This window comes from Plectropomus leopardus, chromosome 3 (assembly GCF_008729295.1).
Source record: "Plectropomus leopardus isolate mb chromosome 3, YSFRI_Pleo_2.0, whole genome shotgun sequence".
Taxonomy (NCBI): Eukaryota; Metazoa; Chordata; class Actinopteri; order Perciformes; family Serranidae; genus Plectropomus; species Plectropomus leopardus.
The window spans coordinates 5109901-5130752 of record NC_056465.1 but is presented as its reverse complement, the minus strand read 5'-3'; the positions used below and the strand labels follow the sequence as shown (position 1 = coordinate 5130752).

Genomic DNA, 20852 nt, shown 5'->3' with positions numbered 1-20852 from the left:
GTGAGTGAATCACAGAAAAGTCATTGCATCTCGCCTGTTCAGGGGTAAAATTGGCGTGTTCACCCAATTGTTGTGTCTCCATCAATGCTAATTGGACCTGCAGCCGATAAATTCCCGTGCCTTCGCCGACTGTAACCTTTCCGACGACATTAAAAAGCCAATTATTAGCAGATTTTTCGTGCAGTGGAAAATGGGCTTAAGGTACAGAGTGCTGAGGTGACACATGGGACTAAGTGCTTCTTACTAGGCCATCTGTATTTACAGAAGGTCCTGGTGTTTCTGTTTACGTACCATTTGGTTCTTTTTCAAAAAAGGCTATTTGGTGCACAAGCACATGGCCTGAAACTCGGTTTTATGTGTGGTCTCGAACACACCATTCGTTTGCTGCTCTTCATTTCTTTCTCCATTCACAAAAAGAACAAAACTAAGAAACACTAACTGACTCTTTGCCCTCCCCCTCCCATCTCCACACCAACTTTGGTCTCTGGTTCTGTTCTGTGACATTGCCATTTACACATTGGCAAAAAAAAGACAAAAATTATGTTCCAGCAAAGCAAAAATAATACAAAAACCCCTCTACAGTTAGTATAAAAGCAAGCCTTTCGTCCTTCTTTTAAGACTACAAAAACTGTACGTGTCGCTAGTGCCCCACCCTCCCCCTTAACCCTTCAGCAGCAGTCTACATGGAGGAACACTTCATTAAACAAGTGTCCGTTGTCTCGTTTATGCTACATTATTTATGCTTTTCGTACAGAGAGGGACAGAACAGACACTCGATATCATCTCCTCTTGCATTTACCACAAAGCTATGAGAAACAAAAAGAAACATGAAAACGACTTCAGAAACAAACAGAGAGGTTGAAATATAATCATCTGAGGTGAAAAAAAAAAACTGAAAAAAAAAAATTCAAAATGGGAATGTTTTCTTGTCATCTTCGTCGTCATTTGCGTGGTTTTTGAGTTACTGGTAATAAGTCTGAGCTGGAGTTTAGGTAGCAGCGGGGGTCAACCTGAAACTCTGAAGTCTCCTACTTCGTTTCCTTCCTTCCTTTCTTCCTTCAGTCGCTTATTTTTTTTTCACATTCACAAACATTTAAAACTTCCTTGTGCAAATCAAGCAGTCTTTAGAAAGAATGCCCTCCGAAATTGTTCTTGTAAAAATATATAACTCCAAGGTGGCTGACGTGTGTGTTGCAGCAAGTGTTTAATTTGTTTCTATCTTTATCGCGTCTGGTGTTAGCGTTGCTCTGTATTTCAACCAATCCCCCCTCTCTCCTCCTTCACTCGCTCCGTTCTCCCTTCCCCAGGAGGGGGTTGGTTTGTTGTCTATGTAGGGGTGTGCGGTCGGGTGGGTGGGGTTCATCTGCGTCCGGAGGGCATCTGTGCGTAGACGGGGTATGCGAGGCGCACATTGAGCGAGTCGTTGTGCTGCACCAGGGAGGTCTGGTGGTAGTGGAGCACCAGGTCCTTCAGGCTGCTGTACAGGTTGTAGGGCTCAGCAAAGCCGAAGCCGCGCGGTGTGCTGTAGATGACGCAGTGCTTCACTTCGCCTTCGACACTGAGGGCACACAGAGGACAGGTTCAGTCAGGCTGGCGAGTCGGGAATTTAAAAATAATTCAGGAGCCATTTCCTATAGGTAAACACAATCATCTGCCTCCAGTCAAACTTATGCAGATACTTTTTAAGCCGCTGTTCAACCAGTTTCAGATTATTCCCTAAAACTGTCTTTGTTCTAGAAATTCATAGAAAAAAACTGCTGTGCTCATTAGATAGTTCCTGGAAAAGACTTTGCATTATCCATGCAATTATTACCAAATGACAGACTGTTTAATTGGTTCACTTCCAATTTAGTTTGCATAATGTATTGAGTCTTTAATTCCTTTTACAGTCAAGCAGTTGCCATTTGACCCTTTGGAACCTATTTGGCTTCTTTTTTCATCAAAAAAAGAGTAAAAATCAAACCTGAAAGATGGGTAGATTTAGAAAAACATTTTTAAAGCTTTGGAAAATCTATTATCCTAATTACATATTAAGAAATATGTTATAGAATTAGTATTTTTAATCACATTTCTTGCAATTTGATGAACACTTGTTAGTAGTTTCTCATTGCCTTTTTCACCCATTTTTTTAAAATGGGAAACAAAGCAGTTTGCTTAATGTTTAAATACTTGTGAAAGACCTCTGAAAGCAGCACAAGAAAAGTGATCAATCCAGGTTTCAAAGGATTAGTAGGGATACTCGATAACATTGGTGTATTATTGGTATCTACAAATTCCAGCTTTAATGGCAGGCCAGCGACACTGTAATTATGTGACTTTAGCTACTCCAAAAAGCTCATTTGCCATATACAAGTGTTAAAAATTTAGAACATAAGAGTAAATATGGCATGTTTAACATGTAACTAGGTTAAAGTTATTGCCATATTTTTGCCCAGTAAATATGTACATTTTGAAAAGTGTTGTATTTTATGTCTGCATTTGCCAGTAAGACATCACAGTAAGTGTATGTTCATTCCATGACAGGAGACAGGAACACAAAATATGACACACTCCTATGAAGAATATCAAGTTTCATGTAAGATGGAAAATGTTTTGGCACTTCTGCTGCACATTACTAACATCAAGTCTTGTCTGAACTTACTTTACAGAGCAGGCGTAGCAGCCCTTTTTGCTGCTTTCTCGGATGAGGAACGCTCCGTCCGGCTTCCCGATTAGCAGCTCCTCCGCCTGTGTCCTGTTCAGGTCCCCGACAAACCAGCTCTTCTCATCATAGTGAGGCAAGTTTTCATCCTCCTCGCTCACAAAGTAGCCTCTGCACCCACACATACAGTTACACATACAAGAGACACATAGTGAACATGAGGACAAATTGGTAACACTTTCTAAGAAGACCACATCTATAATGCAGTATGAAATGCTAATGCACTATATCAGCAGTCATAAACCATTACATTGTGACTTATGATGAATAATAAGTGACAAAGGTCTTATGGATGCTCTTGACTTTTTATGCACTAGAGGTTGATTGCTGGGGCTTATAATGCATTATAAATATCCATACTCACTTATTCACACATCAACAATCAACTGTAGTAAGGAGTGCTATTACACGCATTTATTGCGATTTATGCTTCATTATAATATTTTGTTGCTTATATTAAGTAAAGTGTAATCATTTTCATGCATTTATAAGAATCTATGCTGCATTATGTGTGACAGAAGATTGCATGAAGATTGCTTGGTTCAAATATACATGATTATGCGATCTATGAATTTTGAAGCAAGCAGTCTTCAGATTATCCATACAGTTAGCTTGCAGGCTAATAGCAAATAATCCAGTAGCTAATGTTAGTTTGCATGTAGACCCTACAGTGGTTAGCTGGCTTTCAATTTCCATTCTATATATTATGACTTTTATTTTCAGCAACATATTAGTATGAATTTTTTGGTCAACATGCTATATACTATGACTTATAATATTTTGGACTTCATAGTATAACTTTTTTGATGATATTTTGGATGACATACTACAGTATGACTTTTTTATCATATGTCTCATCAACATCTCAGTTGTTTATGTATTAATGTTAATGAATTAATAATGTTTTTCCATTGGTCTGTCAACGCCTTCCCAATATGTTTGTGTCAGACATCAAGCTGTCAGTCTACAGTTAAATTTTTTAATAAAGTATCTTAAATTCAATATTTTGAGTGAGGTAGTATACTATGACTTTTTTTTTATAAAATTTCAACATATTGGTATGACTTTTGTGTCATATTTTTGTCAGCAAACTATAGTATGAATTTTTAAACACATCTATAATGGTTTGTGGCTGAAAGGCAGAGGAAAGAAAAAAAACTCACTCATCAGTGTTCTCGTTCTTGATACCCAGCCAGTCGTTAATCCGTTTTTGACGAACTCCTTTGTGATTGAGCCAGCTAGAGAGAGAGAGAGAGAGAGAGAGAGAGAGAGAGAGGACATTACTACTAGGAACAGTTTAAAAGGCTCAGTTCATTTACAGTATTGTTTATGATGCAGTAAACAAACATGAGACTGGACAGAAATCAAATTAGTGAGCTTCCAACAAATGTCCTTAGAGAATTAGGCCAGCTCTGCTTAAATTATGTTATGACTCATTCCTGGAAATACAGTAGGAAGTCTCTGGCTGAATCTTCAGTAACAGGAAACACAAGTTTCTAATTGAGCAGCATGACAGTCAAAGAACATCTGTTTTTTGGGCCTTAGGAATTTAGTGTGCTCTGGGTGATGGGATGAAATACTGTGCTATTAAAAATATATATATATAATTATCTTGTGTGATTAGGTGGCTTGATTTACCACCAGGGTTCCAACACATTGTAAGGGACTAAGCTTTAAAACTTAACCATGACTAATTTCAAATACTTTTTGTTACCCTAACTGCCAGGTGTTTTTCAAACATTTAAGATTCAAAAACGATTCAAATTTAACTTCAGCATCCCAAATGATGGTGTGACAGAAAATTCAGAAAAATCAGTTGGTGAGAGCCAACAGCTTAACAGCTTAGATAACGTTTTCATGCACTATGTACCTTTTCTGAGGACAGCGTGAGAGCTGGATTACCAAGTTAGCTTGAAAAATTCTTCCCCTTTCAGACTCACATGGCTGACCATAATGAGTCAACGTGTGTCTGGAGACCTGAACTGAACAAGAGTTCAACCAATGTCTGAATGCCTGCTGTGCTAATAATCATGTCTTGTGTACTCACACTAGATACTGGTCCCTGATCTTGCGGAGCTGTATGAGGTCGGGCTTCAGGCTGTTCATCTTTTTGTCCGTCTCCCGGTTGTCCATGGCTTGCGTCTTCAGGTCCTGCTCCAGCCGCACTTTGCTGTCGTGGATCTCCCCGAGCCGAGACTTGAGCTTCTCGTAGTTCATCATGATCCTCTCGATCTCCTTGTCGTTACCCTCACGCCGGAAGCGCTCAATGTAGTCCTTGCTGTAGCGCTCCTGCGTGTGGCACTGCTCCTCGAAGATCTTGATGGTCTCGTTGAAGGCTTCGATGGCCGTTCGCTTCATCTGGATCTCCTGTGGGGAGAAGAGGAAGTAAGTGGGAGGACAGGAGATTTCTGCTCCAGCAGCTGCAAATGGAGTTGAAGATGATTAGCACACCAAAACTTTTAACAAAGCCCCGTTAAAAATAGTAATCCAATGTTGAAATCCAAGTGGGAATAAACGAGGTTGCATATAGTTTCATTGTGATGTGTTCAAGTTCAGCTCAGTAAAATATCTATTAGGCAAAGGTTAATAAAACCTCATCGTGATGTGTTTAAGTGTATTATTTTGTTTTTGGCAAGAAACATGAATAATACAGTTGCTTGGGTGAGAAATGGGATTTCCCAGCAATATAAAATGGATAGTAGAAATCACATTACAACCTGTTTAATGTCCTGCCATGAGCTCTAATTGTCTAACCATACATCATTAAAACTACTGATGCAAAGATTTTTCCAATAAAATACTTTAAATTAAAATACAGTAATTTATTTTGTAATCACGAAATACATGACTGAAAATGACAGTAAAAACAGTTCTGTATTGTGGCCTTGTCTCTTCAGCAAATAAAAAAAGAAAAGTATTGACAGTGGTAGCGATAATTACTCTGAATGTTACAGAGTCTCAATAATAATATCAATAAAAATAAACAATTGCATCACTTTTAAAAAGTAAGTTCATGTGTACCTGTGACGTCTTGGTGTATTCTTCATACAGTCTGTCGTACTCTTTGCTCTTCTCCTGGTACTGATTGTGGTATTCCTGCAGCTTCTTCCCAACAGCATCGATATTATCCTCTTTTACCAGCTGGTCCTGAAGGATCACCCAAACACCCAAAAAAGGTAGAAGAAAAAGTCAAAGGCTGCATGCATGAGTGCGAGACGTGAAAGAATGAATTTGTAATTAGGTACGCAGGAAAAAAGTGTGTGTTTGCTCCCTTTGCCCCCGTTTCTGCTTAGCGAGGGCGACTCCCGAACAGGCTCGTTAATTAACCACCCACAATGCCCTCGGAGCATGGCAAGGTGTGCGCACTCGGAGATGTTGCATCGCTCTGAGCAATGACTCGCCTGGCAAACAAGCGGAGCGAGGGAGGAAAGGGAATAAATGCAACAACGGCCCTTTGACAACGAGGATGTGTGCAATTATTTAGGGAGTGTGGCACGGGGGCCGGCAAACGGGGCAATATTTCAGCAAGCGGAGATGTTGCTGCTGCTGCAGTTTGGAGAGGAAACACCCAGCACGAGCCACCGGGTGCGCAGGGGGTGGGGGGTAAAGAAGAAACTAGTACGAGGGGTGTTTCAAAGGTAGAAGAAGGTTTGTAAGAAAAATCTGTACTTTTGCATCCTTTTGCAGTCTTATTGTTGTAGCTGTTTCTGTATTGGTTTAAATCCTGTTTGTGTGACCAGAGACCAGCACATGTGCAGACACCAGAGGACACAGCTTTGCAAATGAGTCCAACATAAGCTACCAGACAGGTTTTAAACAAATGCAGTTTGATCAAATATTCTAAACCACTTCTTGGAAGAGTAAATGAAAGTGAATGCACCTGAACTGTCTTTTAAAGTCATCCAGTGCATTTCAAAATTGCTGGTGTGCGTAAACTGCAGTATGGTCAGAGGTATGTAAACAGCTACACATTACACCTCCCTGTATAAAACTATACTGGGATTTGCTCACATCAACAAGTTCTTGTGTATGTACAGTAATGCTAGATTAACCCTTTGAAACCTGTCTTGACATCAGTGTTCTTGTGCTGAATTTAAATGGTTTTCACATGCATTTAAACCTTTGAAACCTGAACAAACAAATGAACACTGCTAAACGGGCACTGAGTAACTAAGTAAGAAATGTCCCACAAAGTGCAAGAATTTAGGAAAAGCTGACAAGAAAATAACCAGAAAATAAGTTAAAAAACAAAGAGAAATTATTAGAAGTTAATAAATTTTAAGAAACAGAAAAATAACAATTTATAATAATAATAAAACTTTTCTATAGAATTGTTTATTTTTAATTTATTCTACCTTTTTTTCTTTTGATTGCAACATTTCAGGTAATTTATTTGTAACTTAACTATTTACTGAGTTTTTTAAGTTAATAAATTTAAATAAATAGGGAGAAATGTCCAGAAAACAATATTTTTGGTTTATATATTTTTTCTTTTGATTGCAACATTTCAGGTAATTTATTTGTAACTTAACTATTTACTGAGTTTTTTAAGTTAATAAATTTAAATAAATAGGGAGAAATGTCCAGAAAACAATATTTTTTTTTCTATATACTTGTTTGTTTTCGATTTATTTTCCCTTTTTTATTATTGTTAAATTTCAGGTAATATATTTATAAGTTTGTTTTGTGTTTTTAAAAGACATCAAGCACATTTGCTCAGGTTTCAAAGGGTTAAGGTAAGACCAAGCATGCATTTTCCTTTGAAAGTCAATAAAAAAACAATGTGTACCTAGTTGACAGGGTCTGTGCAGGTGTGAATACTGTATGTTTGTTATTGTGTGCTGACCTGCTGGAAGCGGGAGATGGGGTACATGAGTTTGACGTCCAGCTTGGTGTTGTACTGAGCCAGAGACTCGTGTCTGTAGTGGCTGATGAGCTCCACAACTGAGCTGAAGGTCAGGGGGTCGGAGAAGCCATACTTCCCGTCCCGATGGTAGATCTTTATCAGCTTGTTGTTGCCCCCTTTCCTGAACACCAAAAAGAAAAATGGGCCAGAAGGTGAACACATAGACTCTATATTCAAACCTTCATAGTGAAAAATACTGGAAATGCATCTCAACAACAGATGAATTCCCTTTAATATTCACACTTTAACAGCTTCTAGTTCAGGCTCAGTTCCCCCTCAAGCACTTCATTTCCAGGGCAGTGGGCGATTTGCTCCAATTTACCAGGATGCTGCGTAGGCAAAACGCTTCTCACACAATTTCCGTCAATCTGTAGTTAACTAGAGGGATGGCTGCATAAAAGTGGAGCACAAGAAGTAATCTACGACTCCCCCCAGCCTCCATGAATCCCCTGTGGTTTTAAACACACTCATTCATGACTGATACAAACTTTACCTCAGTGTGAGTGTGTAGTCACCCTGCATCTTGGTGGAAGCGTCCCCGAACCAGGAAGGTCCCATCGGGCATGTCTCTGAGCTTATCATTCACCTCCTCCCTGAAGGTGGAACAAAAAAGAGCAGAGTTGGTTAAGTGATTTGTGTACAGATGGTGTTGATTTGAAAAAGTCTGCCTTCAATTATCAATGGCAGGCGATGAGGGCTTTCCCTGCAGCCACACACCTCAAAGTAAACAAAGCATCAATTAAATGATGTAGAAAGGGACTGGACGGACTGGTCCCAGCTAACAGCAGCTCTGCTCTGAGCGTGTGAGTGTGAGTGTGTGTGTGTGAGTGTGTGTGTGTGTGTGTGTGTCTGTGTGTGTTAAAGGTGACAGACTGGCTGTCTGCTCTGTAGGTGTGGTTATCATCTGAGCACGTGTGAATTGTGGCTGAAAGCTAACCTACTATTACGAAGGTAAGGGAGCAACAAAAGCCTCAACAGTTAACACTCATCAGTTTTACAGATTTTACAAAAAAAAGATTTTAGTTTGTCACAATGTTGTTCTTTTCTCTGCTGCTCATGTAGTGCTCATCGGTGTAAGTTTGTATGTTTTCCAATATGCATGATCTCAAAAGATTATTTTTAACAGAATATAATGCAGAAAAAGATGCTGAAAATAATCTGTTTCAGTGCATTGCAGCGTCATTTTTGTCAATAAAGTTTATTGTTAAACTACATAATTCTGCCATCATTACTTATCTTTATCACAAGCATTTGATAACCACCTCTGAGGGATAATTGCACTGAAAACTTGGATTTACATATATCAATATCTGAATTTTTCACTCTCCAATATCAGTGTCGTCCCCAAAAAACACAGAATCGTTCACACAGCGTGTGTGTTGTGCTTGTGTTACCTGGATATGTCGCCCCAGTACCACTCAGCCTCCTGCAGTGAGCCTCCTGCTCCTCCATCCTTGGTGCCGTTACTGCTGCCCCCTCCCACACCGACTGATGAGGGCTGCTGCGGCTTCGCTGGCTTCGGAGGAAGAGCTGGAGGGAGGACAGAAAAACACTACATGTTAGTATTGAAAGAGTTGGTGGACATGCACTATGTAACATGAACTTTGCTGTAGAAAACAGTAAAGAAAATATGGTCAACAATCTATCCATTATTGCAGATGGAGAGGAAGTGAAGCACCGTTACAATACTCAAGTTAAAACTCTAGAAACTTGATAAATGTTGCTTTGTGCAACCACCTATACAGACAATTACAGCAGAAAAAGCTAGAGGTTTTTTTTTCCATCCATCCCCCAACATGTACACATACTTCATATGCAAATGATAACAGAAGCTGTATTTATTTCTCCACATAAATGCTGCAGCGGTGCAGTTGGCGACCGTATTGTTATTAATCACACAGGCAAACAGTGGCATGACAAATACAGCCCATACATCACCACATTAATTATTCTGTGTCAAAAACAACACACAAGGACACACACACACACACACACACACACACACACACACACACACACACACACACTCACACACACACACACACACACACACACACACACACAGTAGTTTTAAAGCAAAGTGTAAAGTTATCGGCTGCCTGTAAGAGATTTCAGGTCCTGAGGAGGGAGAAGGAAGTTTGTTAAGACTGCCATAACTCTTGTTTTCACAGAGTTTCTCCCATCTTTGAACCCATCCTCCCACTGAGCTGCTGACGGGTAAACCTCCCGTTAATCTCCTCTGGTTGTTATCAAAGCAGATAATGTTAGAACACTGGATCACATCTATGACCGATACCCTTCATTTTTAACAAAATAAGGCTTATTGGCTCAGTTTACTTTAATGTTCATTGATTTTATGGAGCAATCAAGCAATCCACAAAACCAGAAATGCACATTGTCCTGTGCCAGTTCCAGATTAAAATACACAATTCTGCCAGGTTTAGATTTTATTTGATTTAGGCAAAGTTCTTGAGCAGCTGCTTGCGTTTAGACATCATTTAACATTTGGAGAGTTCAGCGTCTTTTGCTAAATGAGAAAAAAAGTTTGCAGAAAAGTAAATATTTTTCAAAGTAATGTATAAAAACAGTTTGCTATTGCTATCAGAACCAAAATTAAAGCAGAAATAACAGGAATGTCTAAAAAATGACCTGTCAGTGAACTTTGGAGTGATGGATCTTTTATTTTTTTTGGATGTGTTAACATTTAAATCATAGACTGCACCTTTAACTTTGGATGAAGTTAATGTTAATAATAATTAGAACGGAAGGCAGAACTGAAGGGAAATTCAGCCTGAACGCTAACAACCGAACAAACAGAAGCTCATGTGTTTGCTGCCATGCTTTGTGCCAAACAGAGCTAGCCTGAAAATGACCCACAATACAAACACACACACACACACACACACACACACACACACACACACACACACACACACACACACACACACACACACACACACACACACACACACCAGGTTTACAAGTCTCTAGGCACATCTGGATGCAGTTTAAGGAACAGCAGTGTAATTACTGGAGAGCTCCTACATCACAAATCAGTTTATGCGCATGTGCGCACACAAACACACACACACACACTTTAAGCACATAGAGGACTGATGTGGACAGTGTCCTTTAAAAGAGGGAAAGTCCGCTGATGAATGTACCCTGCAAAGCCACCGGAGCAGCGTTCTCCTTCAGCTGGAGCGTCCTGGAAAATTCTGGCCACACAAATTACCAGACGGCACGCACACATGGATGACAGAAACAGACAGGGGAATTCCACAATGCACAGGGAGCGCTGAATAAGGCTGGAGAGATGATGACCCTATATGATCTCTGTGTAGGTGCAATAACATGATCAATACTCACTGTCCCAGACAATAGTAATGTATTACTTCACTCACAGCTACTGTGTTACTACGTCCTATTATATCCACTGCATAAAATCGAGATATTTCTATAGTAGCATTTGTATCAATACTTTTTTGGCCACTTGGTGGCAGCAAAACTAGCTTAGTACAGTCTGACATATAATCAAGTCTTGTATAACAAAATAAAAACAAGTTACAGTTGTGAAGAAAAAAAAAATCAGCCAGCAGTCAACATTATCATCTACTATCATTAAGAATCATGTTTCTGTCAACCAGGTGAATGCAATGAGTCCAATATTCCCTCTATTTTTAGCTTGGGTTTGGAAATTAACCCTTTGAAACCTGGAGTGGTGTCATTTTTCTTCTGCTGCTTTTAGATACCTTTCGCACGTATGTAAACCTTTGAACCCCTTTCTTTCAAAAACATGGTTAAAACCGAAATAAGCAACTTGGCAAAAAATGTTTCACAAATTCTAAGAAATAAGTAGATTATTCTTCTAAAAGACGAGGAAAGGGGTCTATGGAAAAAAATAGATAAAAGCTATATTTATTATTATCAGAATTACATATTTAAATTTAGTTTTAAAAGCACTTTTCGAGGTCATTTACTTTATTAAACTTTAAAAAAAACAAAAAAAACTTTCTGGTAATTTTCTTGTACTTTTTTTTTTATTTCGTACATATTTTTGATCATTTCTTCTTTTGTTGCTCATTGTCTTCTTCCCCAGCTATTGTGTGGTGTGTTATTTTGTCAAAATTACATTATTAAGATGTCTGGTGTCTTTTTTTATGATTTAAACTTCCATACAAAGGAACTAAACTGTAACTCATCTTCTTTTGTTACCTGACCACCAACACCTGCCGTCTTTTAATTGGTAAGACTGGACATCACAGGATACTGTGTGTTACAAGCAGTGAAATACACAGTCTGTATTGACAAAAAGTAATTAATTATGGTATCTGTAAACAGCCTCGGATCTTTTGCTCAGTACATGCTGAGAAGACCTCACCAAGAGGTTGGACTGCAGATAAACAATAATTGCTGCAAACACACACACGCACACACACGCACACACCACACACACACACACGCACACACACACACGCACGGAGCAGATGGATTTCAGTTCAGAGGAATGTAGTAACACAGTAGCAGCTCCTCTTCCTCTTCTGTTCCCTTTGTTCTCCTTCAACCCCGCTGTCCTCACTTTTTCTCTCCCTCACCCTGACCTCTCTCTCCTCTCTCTCTCTCTCTCTCTCTCTCCTCTCCTCTCCTCCTCTTTCACGTCACCACGGCATTCAGTTTGTCAGTTACTTCAGCCAAAGCTGTCATTTTGCAGCGGCACTGTTCCCCTCTGTCAAGCACTTTAAAGGACTTTCTCTGTTTCGTTCACACACATGTCCATGTGCACTTCCAAGTTTAGACAGAGTGGGAACCAGTTCATTACAAATAAAAAACTTTTGCACAATTTAAAATTTTCAGCAAAACCAATTTTTTTAAGTCACCTAGAAAAGCATTGATCCAACTATTCCAACATAACTGACACACAATGTACTGTGTGTGTGTGTGTGTGTGTGTGTGTGTGCGCGTGTGTGTGTGTGTGTGTGTGTTGTTCTCAGTGTAGAAGTACGAAGAAAAACACAAAGGACAGTATCATAAAGGACAATAGGTGGTTCCCCACAATTCACCAAATATCTTTTTGGCTTGACTGATTAGTCTGTAAAATATTAAATAGACCCCCCCCCCAAAAAAAATAGTAAAAAAAAAAGAAAACAAGTTCATATCATCTGATAAATGATTGTGCTTAAAATCTTGGCATCATAGAAACTGTCATCACTTTTTGCTACTAACTTCTTGTTTTAGCACTACTATGAGACACAACAGGACAATGAACAGGACCAAAACATGTGTGCGCGCGCACACACACACACACACACACACACACACACACACACACACACAGTCCTTTGTTGCAAAGGTCCATTGGACAGTTGAAGAATGAAACCCAACAGAGTCGGGGAGCAGTGCAGCATGTACAGAGTTAAACCCTCCAACACACTGTTGTGATAAGTACACTCTTTTAATCGCCTATCCTGCATAAAACAAGTCAAACTCACTAATGACAACCATCCCACCAAAAAGAACACAATCTGAAAGTGTTATAAAATATAAAAAACATTCATAAACCACAACTGTAGTGTTTTAAATCTGTAAAAAGAAATCCATCACAACTGCATAAAATTCTACAGGAGAACAAGAGGGACGGTGAACAAAGGCGATCGTCAGCGCAGCCTCCCTCTCTTCACCCTCCCCCTCAGCAGACAAAGGAGCAGCACTGAGCCACACACACACACACACACACACACACACACACACACACACACACACACACACACACACACAGCGATATCACCTGTCATCACACATGCAGAAAGAAACCCACAGCTCTCCCGAACAATGACTGTCAGCACGGACTGACCCACACGATAAACACTCACACTTGACAAATCCACAAAGAATTAATGCAAGCCTTGGTCACCCAAAACGGTAAGCTTTGAAAATCATGCATGTGCACACACAGCTGATCAGTGGCACAGCAGTGACAGTTAACAAAGAGCATAACTGCAACAAGAGTTTACATACGCACACACACCAGAGAAATTACTGCACACACTGCAGAACTCAAAAGCATGGGAGCATAAATTCATTGTCCAAAGAAATCCGCTCCTCAGTCTGTTCAGTCTCCACAACTTTACATCTAGACAAAGTATGGAGCTGCAGGTGGCGCGCACGTGTGTGTGTGTGTGTGTGTGAGCATCTACAGTATGTGGGTGTGTTTCAGCGTCACGGCTCACAAAGCACACACACGGACCTCGCACACATGGAGATGCTTTAGATTGCAAGACTTAAGTTTTATAATCTGAGTCCAAACATGGGCAACGGTTTTTTTAATACATTATGAAAATAGTGGAAGCCAAAGATTTCCCAGAGCCCAGTGCACCACTTTCAAATTTCAATTTTTGTAGAACCAACTAGTGAAAAAATGTTAAAATAACAAGCTTTAAAAACTGAGAGAAAATGCAAATCATCACATTTGAGAGGCTGACATCTGTAAGAGTTTGGTATTTTTTGCTTAATAAGTAACTTTCTGTGGATCGACTATTGCAGAATTAATTCCCGAAAATGTTACAAAAGCACACTAAGCAACAGAATGAAGAAAAATGCACACATACACTGAAAACTCTCGACTTTGTGCAGTAAAAGAATCAAAGAAGAGGCAACGATGTAAAAGACTAGAAAAATAAGAAATAGTCTGCAATTAGTAAAAGAATGCAAACAAAATGTACACTAGTTGGAAGTGGAAAAGTAAGGAACGCTACGACACACAAAGGCACAACAAAAAAACGAATAAAAAATGCACCAAAAGCTCAAATCCATCTCTTACCGTCTTCTAACATCATCGTACTCTCCGTTAGCTGCATGCTGTCACTCGTCTCTCAGCTGTTTCCTCCCTCCTTCTCTTTCTCTTTCTCTCACTCTTTCTGTTACTCTCTCTCTCTCTCTCCTCCTCTACCTCCTCCTCCGCCGCCACCTCCTCCTCCTGCTCCCTGCTCAGTCAGACTGAAGAAAAGAGCAAAGCAAGGCTGATCCTAAAAGACAGACAATGCGCTAACTAATCCCCGCACGGAGGCCCGCCCCCTCGGCCAATCAGGAGGCAGCACAGGGGGCGTGCCTCAGCAAAGAAAGAAAGAAAGAAAGAAAGGAGGGGGGTGGAGTTATCCTGTGGTATATCAGTTCCTTCTGGGGTACCACATGCTCACACACACAACGGTGCAGCATCCAGCCCTAAATCAACAGGTCGTCCTATAGAACGCAGAGCCACTGGCAACTGAATGTGTATTTAACAGACTCATTTATTCACCCATTAATACTTTACTTTGGTCACTTCAGTCTATGCTCTAAACACATAACTGAGGGTTATCTACAATATAATACAATAGTTAACTCTGCAAATAATGGTTCGATATGATTATAGCTTTATAAAGACTCGATTAGTCCATAAATGTGGAAAAAAAAACTGTGAAATGAGCTCTTCAAAATCCAAGGTGTTGTCTGCAAAAGTCTAAGTTTTTGTCTGACACACAGCCCAAAACCTTAAGTTTTATGTTCAATTTAAATAAATACAAAAACAGAAAAAAATAGCCCTTAATAACCTCTTTGAACCAAAAGCAAATTGGTTCGATTTACTTTAAAAACATTGGAAATTTATAATGATCATAATTACATATATTTAAATTATACATTTTAAAGCACCTTTTTAAGTCTTGTTTATTTTCACTTTTTTTTTTTTTTTTTTTAAATATTGTTTTTTTACATTTTTTCTCTCTCTTTTAAAAAAAAAATCCCAAATAATTTTATGGTTATTTTTGAGTACTTTTTACTAATTTCTTGCTAACTATTGGATGATTTCTTCTCTCACTGCCCATTGCTGTCTTCCCATATTTTTGAAAGAAATCAAGACAGTTTTCTCAGGTTTCAGAGAGTTGAGAAGCCGCTACCAAATAATGTTAAGTATATTTTCCAACTACAAGCTACTGCAACAAAATATGAGCACACAGCCGGACACATTCAACCAGTCCAGTAACGTGTATTCTATGATAGTTTTGGACGATGTGATATTTCGTTTACGTTCAGATTATGATCCTGATAAAAGCCCCTTTATCACTCAGTGACACATATGGACAGCAAACAGTTGTCTCTTATGGGCCACATGTCAATCCAATCCTGCAGATGATGATTACGTTCTGGATGTAAAGAGGCTTTGATACGATGACCCAGACGCACTCAGCTACTGGCATATATCAACATACAACTGCATGTCTATACTGCTAGTTTTGCATCTTTGGCTCTTTAAAAACTTGAGAAAATTGGCTTGATTTCTTTCAAAAATGTGGAAGGGAGGCATTGAGGCAAGGAATGAAGAAAAGACCCAAAAATTATAAAGAGAATAGCAAAAAGTACAAGAAAATTACCTGAAAATTTGTAAAAAAATAAAGAAAAAAAAAAGGCAAGATAAAAAACAAAAAAAATCATAATTATAAATAATTTTTTTAACTTATTTTGATGGACTTTTTTTATACTGACAAAATTAAAGTTTTGAAACTCTTGAAATGTGTGTAAAATTTCAAAAGTCAGGAAAACCACCATTAACCACAATATATCTCAAAAGGATTCCTTAGACCACTTGTACTTGCCATATCTGAAAAATCAGTTTCTCCAGTGTAATTTGCCCTCTGCAGGTGAGTGCAGTCATGCAGAAAAATCTATTATAATCTGCTCCTTATTCTGGACCAATGTAAAGCTGGCTGACAGATCACAATATTAATGGTAATGTTTTTCCATTATATACTGCATATGGCAAATATTTAAATTGATGCTCAATGCAGTGACAAAATAATTATCTCCTGTCATTTTGCTCCAAATCATCCCATCATGACAATATTACCACTGACCACAACTGATCATGAACACTAACAAGCAATTATTTGTTGACTCTCCTAGGAAAAGGCAGTTCAACTGTTTCTGTTCTACTGCCTTTGCAAGTTAGTTTTCATGCTGGAAAGATGAATAAGAACTACCTGGGATGAGAACTGAGTGGTAATGTGCAGCACATGGGATTTACTGCAAATGAGCAAAGACATGCAAAATTTTCCATAGAAAGACAAGAGTCATTGTGCACTCCACATCCACACATGCATGTGTGTATACACACAGTCACCAGTGGAAACGCAGGCTTTGCCCCCCCGGGGGGGGCAGTGGCACTCCACCTGTGCTAATCACCCTGCACACAAAGGCAACACACACACTTGCCTTTGCACACACACAGACACACAGGCTATAACTGTCACAGAGGCTTTCACGTTTCAATTCCAGTGTAATAAATATTCTAATGAAACATCTGCGGGACGCTCGTCTTCTATTCTCCTAACGTCTCCTCACTTCTCTCCTCAACCCTTTGTCAGCCCTCCTCTCCTCCGCTGCTCTCTCTCTCACACTTACCTCTCATTTCTGCCTCTCTGTCACAATATCTCTGCCTCTTTCTCCTGTCTCCGACACTCTTTAGATTGCATATCAGTTTTGTGAAGACAAAGACACACACTCTGCTGAGGCACAGACAAGCTGAGAGTCGGTTAAATATGTGCAGAACAAAAAGATGCAGAGAGGATGACAGGAAGAGCTAATTCGGGCAAAAGCGGTGAGACATACGCACCAAAAAGACCTACACATCAGTGTACAACAGACTGCACGTATGAGCTACAGAAAAAGTCAATGTGCATTGTCAAAAAGCTAGAATCAATCTTGATTTTCCAGAAGTCCACAATGCAGCTTTTTATACCTGCCTTTGCTGACTGCAAAACATTTAATAAGGACAAAATGCTCACAACCCCTGACATAAAACAGCAGCACAGCATAAAATATTAGAGTTTGGATTTCATCCTTACTCTTTTTTAGCCTTGACAATGACCCCATATATGCGTGAATATGCGCAAATGAATGAATGGGCTCTGGGTGCCATATAAGCCAAGGTCCAGCAGCAGTTAAGTGCACTTGCAGCAACGAGCAAAGAGCAAGTGTGCTGCTTTCACATCCCCGACACAATGAGTTAAGGAGCACTGTCCATTCACTCTACTGTAGCTCCAACACAATGATTGTCACATGGAGAGACAAAGAGGGAAAAAACGCCGGACAGAGAGAGAGAGAGAGAGAGAATCGATCCCTCTCTCAGAGGGGGGAAAAAAAGGAGGAGTTAACTTTAAATGAGCTGAAAGAGGAATGTGGAGATATTGCACCAGTCCACTTCAATTGGACTTCAAAGTACCTCAAATTAACCCTTTAACACCTTGATTGACAACAGCTTTCTCCTACTGCATTCAGCAGCCTTTTACTAGCATTTAGACCTCTGAAACCTGAGAAAATTGATTTCTTTCAAAACAGAGGACAAAGCATGAGCAACCTGGCAAGAAGTATCACGTAAATTACAAAAAATTTGTAAAAATGTAACAAGAACTAAAAAATTAGCTGGGGATGGTGATATCATAAAAAAAGAGGTAAATACATCCAGAAAACTATATTTAGAATTCTCTTGACTGTATATTTGAATTGTGCTACAGAAAAAAATAACATAAAATTATATATCTATATATATATATATATATATATATATATATATATATATATATATATATATATATATATATATATATATATATATATATCATAGGGTTTTTTTTTTTTAGCTTTGATGTCATTTTCTTTTCTTTCTGTTTTTTGTCTTAATTTAATGTATTTTTCTTCTCACTTTTTAATAATCTCTTGCTCATTTTTTGGCTCTTTTTATATTACTTGTTACATTCTTCCCGTGAATTTGAAAGAAACAGCCAAAGGGTTAAAGAATCAGTGCTGCTCTTAAGGATGCAACTGGAAAATGTAGCTGTGCGTGCAGCTGACATGATATTCCTCCTACTTGCAGACGCAAACTTCACTTCGAGTGAAAATACACCCCCGACAAAGTTCAAATCACTGAGGCTGAAAGGTTTGAATAATTACTTTGATAAAGCGTCCTAACCTAAGGGGATTTTGTTTTGCATTATCTCTGTAACATGCCAAAGATAAGACATAATACTGCACTTCATGGTGGCTGCAGAATATACAGTGCATTTCAATAGATAAATGGGTGAAGTGAAAGGAGGGAAAAAGGGACAGAGCTACCGGGCAAACTGCATTCAACAGCGCCTCCTGGAAACAACACAACGTCCCACATCTGCGCCATGATCCATTCAGCGCACCGGGGAGAGAAAAGAGGGGGGTGGGAGTCAAATGACACGGGCACAAACGCCGAGGAATGAATGAATGAAGGAATGAATGAAAGAAACATATTCAAGTCGGAATGACAGTTGGCTAGAAAGGGGCACAAAGACGTATACATGCGTATCAGTGAGGGATGTTATGATTATGAAATGCTCGGGACCTTTTATTCCCGGTTTTGTTCATTACCCCGGTCCCTCTCTGTGTCGTCGCCCCCCCTCCTTTCGCCGTACAGGGCAGAGCTAATTTCGGGAGTGGAGCTGTTTCTTTAAGACTTTGTGGAGTAATAACACCTAAAAATGTGCAGGTTTAAAAAAAAAAAATAGAGTTTCAATAAGCAGCTTTGTCTACAACGAACCCTACTTGTGATTTTGGCATTTTAGTCCAAAAATTATTTTGGCTGCCATGTCTGCCATCTTTGTCAGTCATTTATCACATCACATTAAAAGCAGATGGTCAGAGGAGGATTTCGGCTGCTTCTGTGTGCAGACTGCACAGACTATTGTCTCCAAATTGAGTCTGCGAGTGCAGGCGTGCAGAGCTGCAGCTACTGTGTCGAGGCGTTAAATAAGCATTTAAAGGTACAAATTAATATTTTTTACTACAGTGGTTGCACCGGAGATCAAAAAACACTTTTTACAGTTAGCTTAAAGAGTTGTCATTTGTGCCAGAAACTGTTTTTACAGGCGAATTTAAGGACAAAATGTCGCTAAATTGCTCAGCAAAAAAAAATCAAATTAGCTTTCACAAAAAAGGGATTATGCTAAACTGCTTTCGACACAATATTGAAACACTGCCAAAAATTATCACCGTAGACGAGCAGACGTACGTGAAATCCCTTGAGAAAGACGACCCAAATGTTAAGGACCGCCGGGGGGGTTGAACAACACGCTTTGAAACTTTCCACCAATTTTTTCAGACCAAAACCAACACCGCCTCTCCTCTCCGGCTAGCCAAACTTCCATGTCCGACATTAGCTCGCGCTGTCACGGGCCTGCTTACCTGGCGGTTGGTCCATTTCCAGATAAAATATCAGCTCCGTGGAGTAGGGCATCATCACGTCCCTCCAGTCCCCTTCCTCGCCGGCTTTTTCCGCTGTCCAAACTGTGTTATACATTGCTTCCGTGTGGCTTGACCTTACAATCTTTCTCCACAAAAAGGAAAATAAAGGAGTACAAAAATGCGAACGGGTGACAAGAAGAAATCGGCGTATTAAAACGATTAGTTAATCTTTCTATCTACTCGGAAGTCTTGTATCTGAATTCCTGCTTCAGACTGGAATAAATAGACGAACTGTGTACAGCAAGCACCGGGCTGCGACTGCTCCCTCCGACATAATAATAGTGTTAATAACTCGGGGCTCTTCATGAAGGCCCTCTAGGTGGGTATATGTATATAAAAGCGTCCTTTAAACGGTGGGAAAGTAGATGCCAGCTCTACATTTCAGTCCCGTCTCCTTCTCCTCCGCGGGGGCCGTCGGCTTGCTAGCTTCATTTTAAGAAGAGCACTGAATAGAGGAGGCTGGCAGAAGCTGACAAGAGCTGGGACAAACCACTCTGCTGCGGATTACAGGGGAGCAAAAATAATTTACCTAACGATGACACACCAAAACTAAATACAAATACAACTTTGCTGTAATGGATATTAACAGGCTCTTACTAAATATAAATGTTATCTAATACAAGTCTGCAATATTTTGTTCCACCACTCTCCCCGTTTTATTATAATACTACATCACCCCTTCATTGGACCCTTTCTTTCCCCAGCCCACCGCTGACTGAGCCTCTGTGCGCAAACTCAGAAGCTGAATTTTCAAGCCATAGGGAAATTACTTCAGCCCCTGAAGAGCAATTTACAAATTCTGCGGTTTTCCAGTGATATTCTCACCTTCCTACTGACTGGCTGTATGTCACTACAAACTGCTGGCCGTTATGTCATAGGATATGATATAACACGCAACATAAGGAGCTAACAAGTATTTTGAGAGTATCCAAAGCTTGATAGATC

General features: G+C 39.6%; 1 protein-coding gene across 1 annotated transcript; it reads right to left on the bottom strand.

The window, feature by feature from the left end:
- Positions 1 to 455: 455 nt before the first annotated feature.
- Positions 456 to 20329, bottom strand: pik3r3b (phosphoinositide-3-kinase, regulatory subunit 3b (gamma)). The gene is given in 10 exon segments (XM_042513277.1): positions 456 to 1558; positions 2642 to 2812; positions 3865 to 3939; positions 4749 to 5068; positions 5723 to 5848; positions 7548 to 7728; positions 8101 to 8144; positions 8146 to 8200; positions 9002 to 9137; positions 19848 to 20329. Coding segments are annotated over 10 exon segments (1422 nt in total). The 5' UTR covers positions 19963 to 20329; the 3' UTR covers positions 456 to 1359.
- Between the last annotated feature and the right edge of the window lie 523 nt (positions 20330 to 20852).